The 6,561-nt window shown below is 33.3% G+C and overlaps 1 protein-coding gene across 2 annotated transcripts; it reads right to left on the reverse strand.

Moving 5' to 3' along the window:
- Positions 1-786: 786 nt before the first annotated feature.
- On the reverse strand, positions 787-5,391 carry LOC131157583 (probable GABA transporter 2). 2 transcript variants are annotated; one of them, XM_058111853.1, is made up of 6 exons: positions 4,843-5,391; positions 3,941-4,038; positions 3,619-3,805; positions 2,875-3,005; positions 2,465-2,701; positions 787-1,478 (listed from the first exon to the last, which is right to left on the reverse strand). In XM_058111853.1, exons 1-6 carry the CDS (start codon positions 5,168-5,170, stop codon positions 1,089-1,091), a joined length of 1,371 nt encoding a protein of 456 aa, XP_057967836.1. In that variant the 5' UTR covers positions 5,171-5,391; the 3' UTR covers positions 787-1,088. The 2 variants fall into 2 exon arrangements, with proteins under 2 accessions (XP_057967836.1, XP_057967835.1); XM_058111852.1 differs by having other exon boundaries at positions 2,875-3,020; positions 4,843-5,385.
- Between the last annotated feature and the right edge of the window lie 1,170 nt (positions 5,392-6,561).

Raw genomic sequence — 6,561 nt, forward strand, 5'->3', positions numbered from 1 at the left:
TTCTTTAACCGAAATTCGGTTAATTAACCAAATTTGGCTGAACCGACCGTTTGCTCACCCCTAGGTGAGCATACCAGGCTTGCAAATAGAGGGGCCTCAATATTGCCCTGATATTAGAGTGAGTATCTTTGAGAGTATTTTTGTATAATCTTAACCAGTTGAGGGTATTCTAAGAAAACAGTCATATATGTATATATTGGGAAACATTTTAGCACTTTGGTATTGTATATAATTATATATGGTTATGTTCATTTGATTTCCGCTTCTTGCTGCTTAGGTTGATAGTTGAGTTTAATTCAATTTGGTATCAGAACATTGTAAATGTTATAGTATAAAAAATAAAAAAATAAAAAAAATCCAAGTTAAATAGCAGGACGTTACAATGCTAGTCCAAATAGTTTCAAGTTTTATCCACTTCATCTATTAAATTTAGCATATGTTCTGTTTACTAATTTTTAAAAGAACAATTTTATCGACAAAATTCATTAGTAGTTTGTATTGTACACCCTACTTTTTACGTTTAAACTTGATGATTTTTTATTGATGAAAGAAACCTTTTATATGTATGGCATTAGTTTGTGAGGTTTAAGTGACACTTGAAGATCATAAGGGGCATTTGCGACAGGATGCATTTTTCATGTAGTAAAGGTGTTTTTCAATGAAATACAAGAAAAACTTATTTAGTATAAAGCAATAAAACAAAAACATTTTCTTTAGAGAAGTGTATGATTACCGATGAAATTAAAACCATTCAATTTGCAGAAACACCTTAAATGATATGAATGGAAGAAATAAAAACGGTTCGATTGAGATTCCCAATGCCACACATTCTCAATATTCTCAATTTAAAAAAAAAAAACCCTAATGCCCACCACATTTCAATATCTACACGTGTCAACCTTAGTCATATTCTCAATCTTCAATGACTAATTAAGCCCAAAATGACAGCTCTATATTAGTTGTTGGATAAAACAAAACTATCAGAAGTACAATATTGATCGAGGATGAGTACTCTACCATTAGGTACCTCACTATGTGTGTATGTGTGCACGTGTATATGTTCAAGCTAGCTAGCTAAAGGTAGTGGGCTAATCCACAACATCACTGCTGAAGAGCTTGAACCTGTTGGCATCAAGAACCAGCCTCCTGATGGAAGAGAAGGCACCCATGATTCCCACAGCAGTGAAGACAAACACAATGGAGATGTTGAGGCGGTAGGTGAAGGAGGACTTGGGAGGCCTGTGAGTCATGTTGTAGAGAAGCATTGGGAGGACAAAGTCCAGAGGGATGAACCCTATGGCTCCCACCACGCCATTGATGTCCCCAAAGAAAGGCAGCATTGCTGCAAAAAACCCACACAGCACCATGTACACACTCCTCAGGAACAGCCTTGGGATCAGGTTTCTCCTTGAGAACACCCCTTGCTTCACATCTGCTGACTTCTTCTCCATCATCTCATATGCCACTTGAGAATAAACCTGTGTGGTTTTTTTTTTTTTAATGTACATGTTAAGTTAAATTGCGTTTGTTTGAAAGTACGAATTTCGGATCTTAAATTTAGATTTTAGTAGATTTGGACAAATTTCAATTAATATATTTTTGTATTACATTTTATCCAAATTCAATATAAGTCCAAATCTAAGGTCTCTCCAAAGGCATGTTAGTTTTCACTCAAATGTTATGTTGAATACAAGATTAAGGGTTTTATAGTCTCTGAAAATGTTTTGTCGCCACCATTTTTTGTCATCGTCTATTGTCACAGTGCTTAAAATCTTGGCATATAAGTGGAGGTCATGTAGCAAGATTTTGAGTCTCGTTTGGAATGTTTTGAAAAAAAAAAATACTTATTATGAAAAATACTTGCATCAATAAGTAGTGTTTGCTTTACACTTGAACAAGTACTTATCTCAACAAATACTTTTCCAAACTACTTTCTTTCAAGGAAAATAAGTTTTTTTTTTGTAAAAAAAATATATCTTTTTTTTTTTTTTTTAAAGCACTCATCTAAAAAAGTATTTATAATAAGTAATTTTAAACTATGTTTAGATAAATATTTTTTTTCAGGTAAGTACTTTTTTATAAGTGGTTCCAAAAGATCCTTATTGGCACGAGAATGCATTTTTTTTGGACAAATTAAAGGTTAACATTATGACTAAACTACACAATGAGAAGCAATCCATCCTCTATCTCATATTCCTTCTCAGGTTCGAATTTAAGACCTAAAAATCCAAATTTTAACAATCGTGATCTAGTCACCAGAGGACCGTGGTATGGAAAGAGAAGGTGTGCATCAGTATGTTATTTATTAAATGCCCGACTTAGATTGCAAAATGGAAAATAGCAGACCTCTCATTCTATGCCCTCCTTTTTACCCTTCACAAGATTCAAACCCTAAACCCAAGTTGCCATCAGGGTACTGAAGTGTACCATGTGTGTGTTTTGTGACCTTGGTTATGGGACTTACCAGGCCAATGGCAAGTAGCTGGAGGAGGACACAGATCACTGCTAGCCCAAGAACCCATGTAGGAGCCAGAGAAGGTTCATTGTCTGGAATTAAGCTTTTAAGGATGTTTGAGTTAGACTTGTTGCCAAACACCAAGTATCCAGACACTGCAGCCGAGTAGAAGGTTATGAATATTACAGCGTAGCACATCAAAAGGCCTTTGAGCATTTTTCCAGCAGCTGGTGGTGCCACTGTAGCCTTCATAAATCACAACCCATGTCATCAAAGTCAAATCATTCATAATTCGAGTATCTGTTTGGTTAGCTGGAAAAACAAAAAAGAAAGAAAGAAAGAAAGAGAAATCTCACAAATGGTCCATGTTACAAACTGCAATTAAATTTTCAAAAAATAAAAATAGAATAATGCATTGCCTGTATTTCAGGAAGAATCCCATTGCCAAAAATGGCAGCAATGATGGAAATGGAAGAGAAAGCACTGAAAACCCTTGCTGACTTTGAAGATTCAAGGGAATAGTCCCTTGGTGGGGCATTTTTGGAGGACCCTGCAAGATAATAAACTTTGCGATTATAAATATTAGGCAGGGTTTGGAAATGCGATTTGAAGTTTTGAATTTGGAAAAAAATTTATATTACACCTAATCCAAATCCAATACAAATTCCAAACATAGGATTAGCGCAATTTTGTTCTATATTTTATCCAAACTTATACAAATCTACAAATCTAAATTCAAGATTCGAATCTTACAAATTAAGAGACAATTCAATGATTTAAATTTAAAATTTCCACCTCAATTCACAATCACAATTCAAATTAACCTCTTTTCGATTGACCCATGAAAATAAGATTTATGTCTTTCTGAGACTTGAATTAGGGCTGTGAATCAACTTAACGTTATTATATTAAAACTTTCTTACTAATTGATATAGAGCTCGAGTCAAGCTAAAACTGAAATTATATATAATATTTTAAAATCGCAGCTGTAATGTTAGACTTGCATTGGCAGGCAAGCAGCCAATCACATATATTTTATAATTTTTTGAAAATTAAAAATGTGCATGCACTACTATATAATTATCATTCCAAACAATGTGTATTATCATATCAAAACTAAGATTTAGAGAAAAATGAATCAAAATTAATGGAAGGTTTCGAACCTGCATGAATGCAAGCGCCAACGACGAGGAAAGTGTATGCCAAGCTGAGGAAGAGAGAGGCCATGTTGATGTGCCTAAGGGAGTGAAAGGTTGGCAGTTGAGATAAAATTATCATTGCGATAGTCACCATTGCTATGAAGTCGTACAATGTCAATGTCCCATTTGGCAAAATATTCGAATACACGATCTTCACATTACAAAAATATTTTTAAAAAAAAATCAAGAGTTGCAATATCATCAAAATAATATATTTATATATATATATATATATATATATATATATATTATGAGTCCATTAACCACCGTATATTTGTATATGTACCTGAATACATTCTCCTGCGAGTAAAATAGCTCCAATCCCAACTCCAGTATTGATGGCAACTTGAATGTATATTACAAAATAGAATATCCATCCTGATCCTATATGTATATACACCAAAATAAAACAAAGATATGAGAGAGAGATATAAATGATTATAATACCAAAAATAATTGAATGCATTTATTTATCATACCATTCTACCTATAAATAATAAATGCCAAAGCCAACTTGGGCTGTGGTCCACAAGTTCAAAATCCTATTTTATTATGATTGTTATTATTTTTGGATGAATACGACATCCTCTTCCTATCCATATCCAAAAATTATATAAAGGATCTCTGTGTTGTAAGTCTATTTCCTAAGTTATATGCTTATTGAAAGTGACTTCGCCTCTTTATAAATATAATATTAATGAATGTAAAATCAATTTGTCGCATTTAAAATCAGATATTGCATAATTACGTGCCTCTGTTTAATAAAATAAGACTAATGTGTCTATAATGGCATAACTCATGTGGCATTATTTTATTGGTTCAAGCACATATATGAGCATGTAAAAATTCTTGATTTTCAACTAATTATAAAATTTATGCATTTTTTTTATTTCTTTAAAATTTGTATAAAAATCTAGAAAAGAAATATCTAAAAAAATCTAATATTTATGCAATTATTTTAAAAAATAAAAAATGAAAAATAAAACTTTGGGATAACTGCCTAACCGCCTAAGAATATTTCCTTCCCAACGCACAAAAATGCAAAACAAGTTACACAACTACTTCCAGAAAACAGCCAAAGCACAAAAACGTTTCCGATATTAAGAAAACACCCAGCCAATAGCGCCGTAGCAAAGACGCAACAATAATTAAATGGGAGAAAATGAATAAATAAATAAATAGAGGTACCAAAGACGTCGGCGGCGAGCTCCCGGAATCGGATGTGGCGGCGGCCGCGGGACTCGCAGTGGTCGAGGACCTTGGACATGAGGAAGTAGGAGTAGAAGGTGACAGCGGCCATGGCGGTGAGGCAGAAGAGGCCCAGCCCCCACCCCAGTCCCCTGAACACGTACGGCAGCGCCAGGATCGTGGGCCCCACTATCGCCGTCGTCAGATGATACCCCGCGTGCCACCACTTCCCTTTCGATTCCAGCACGAACAGTGCTCCGGCGTCTTCTTCCCGCCGGCCGCCCTCCGCAAATGGCGGATCCGCTTGCGTCGACGGCGGTTTCGCCATTGATGGCGATGATCAGAGACAGAGAGAGAGGATCGGAGGCGCTGGAGGAAAGCAGGGAATACAATATATATTACGTTTGTCTTTGTGATTGAAATTTATATCAGAATTTGGAAGATATGATTGAAAGGAGGATTGTGGAGAGTGGAGATGAGAAATGATCAAAAACTTGAAAACTGAAAGCGAGATGATGCTTATAGATAAAGCACTCTTCACCCTAAAAATTAAGCCTTTTTGCTTTTTAGTTTATATACCATTTAGTTTTAATTTGTTATCACGTTTTTCCTCGGCCATAAATAAATAAATAGACGTATCATCATTTTTTACCAAAAAAAAGTTTATATACCATTCAACACAACTGAGTCAACTCACCGAGTCAATTTCATGCAAATCCAACTGAATCCAAAATTATTAGTTTAGATATATTATATATACTGTGTTGATTTTAGATTTTGGATTTGAATGTGAGTTGATTTGAGAAAATTTTAAAATAATTTTATATTACATTTTATTCAAATTCAATATAATTTTAAATTTAAGATCTTTTCAAATATAGTGTATAGTGTAAATGATTTTATTGCTTATGATTTGATTTTATATATTTGTACATAAAAGCAAGTGATATATTTTCCTCTTCATTCTCATTCTAGTGAGAATTGGTACATTTCTTTATTTTCCTATTCAAAAACTTTGAACTGTGTTCTATTTTTCTTTTTTAAATTGTTCTTACATAAGTTTAAAATTAAAATAAAATTAATAATTAATAAAGGTGAAAAAGATAGAGGCATGCTTGTGAGTGCACATACAAATTCGTGAAATGTTAAAATTTGATATACATTGTTGACTCACAGCCTAATAATTTAAACTTTTAGGTAAAATGATAATCTAACATGATATCAGAACTTTGGTTATTAAGAGGAACTGAGTTCTAGTCTTATCGCCCGCGTTTATTCTGTGGTTTGATATACATTATTAACTCACAACCTAATAGTTTAAGCTTTTAGGTAAAGTGGTAATTTAATAGAAGATGTGAACCTATATGTCGGAAAAAATCCTAATTGAAGTACAAAGTCAAACAATAACTCAAATAATCTTTCTTTAGTTACGAGAATGAGTATGGCAACTTAAGAAAGTAAAGTGATAATCTAACAAAAGATGTGAACCTCTATGTCCAAAAAAATCCTAATTAAAGTACAAAGTCAAACAATAACTCAAGTAATCTCTCTTTAGTTACGAGAATGAGTATTGCAACTTAAGAAAGTGGTCTAATGAGTTCTTACGATCTTAAGAAATTATCTTTTGTATGGTTTGCGGATAAAATTAAAGTAGGAAAGTAATTGAGGAAGGAATAGAATTAGACAATAATAGAATTACATTTAAAATGATTATAAACG

The sequence above is a fragment of the Malania oleifera genome, chromosome 6 (genome assembly GCF_029873635.1).
Source record: "Malania oleifera isolate guangnan ecotype guangnan chromosome 6, ASM2987363v1, whole genome shotgun sequence".
NCBI classification, from domain to species: Eukaryota; Viridiplantae; Streptophyta; class Magnoliopsida; order Santalales; family Ximeniaceae; genus Malania; species Malania oleifera.

What these genes read in the sequence shown, in the direction of transcription:
- LOC131157583 (XM_058111852.1), bottom strand. Translation starts at nt 5,170, where the DNA reads ATGGCGAAACCGCCGTCGACGCAAGCGGATCCGCCATTTGCGGAGGGC. An exon ending in GCTCGCCGCCGACGTCTTTG is followed by an intron (nt 4,039 to 4,842) that starts GTACCTCTATTT and finishes ATATACATATAG; the next exon opens with GATCAGGATGGATATTCTAT. An exon ending in GGATTCTTCCTGAAATACAG is followed by an intron (nt 2,702 to 2,874) that starts GCAATGCATTAT and finishes TGATTTATGAAG; the next exon opens with GCTACAGTGGCACCACCAGC.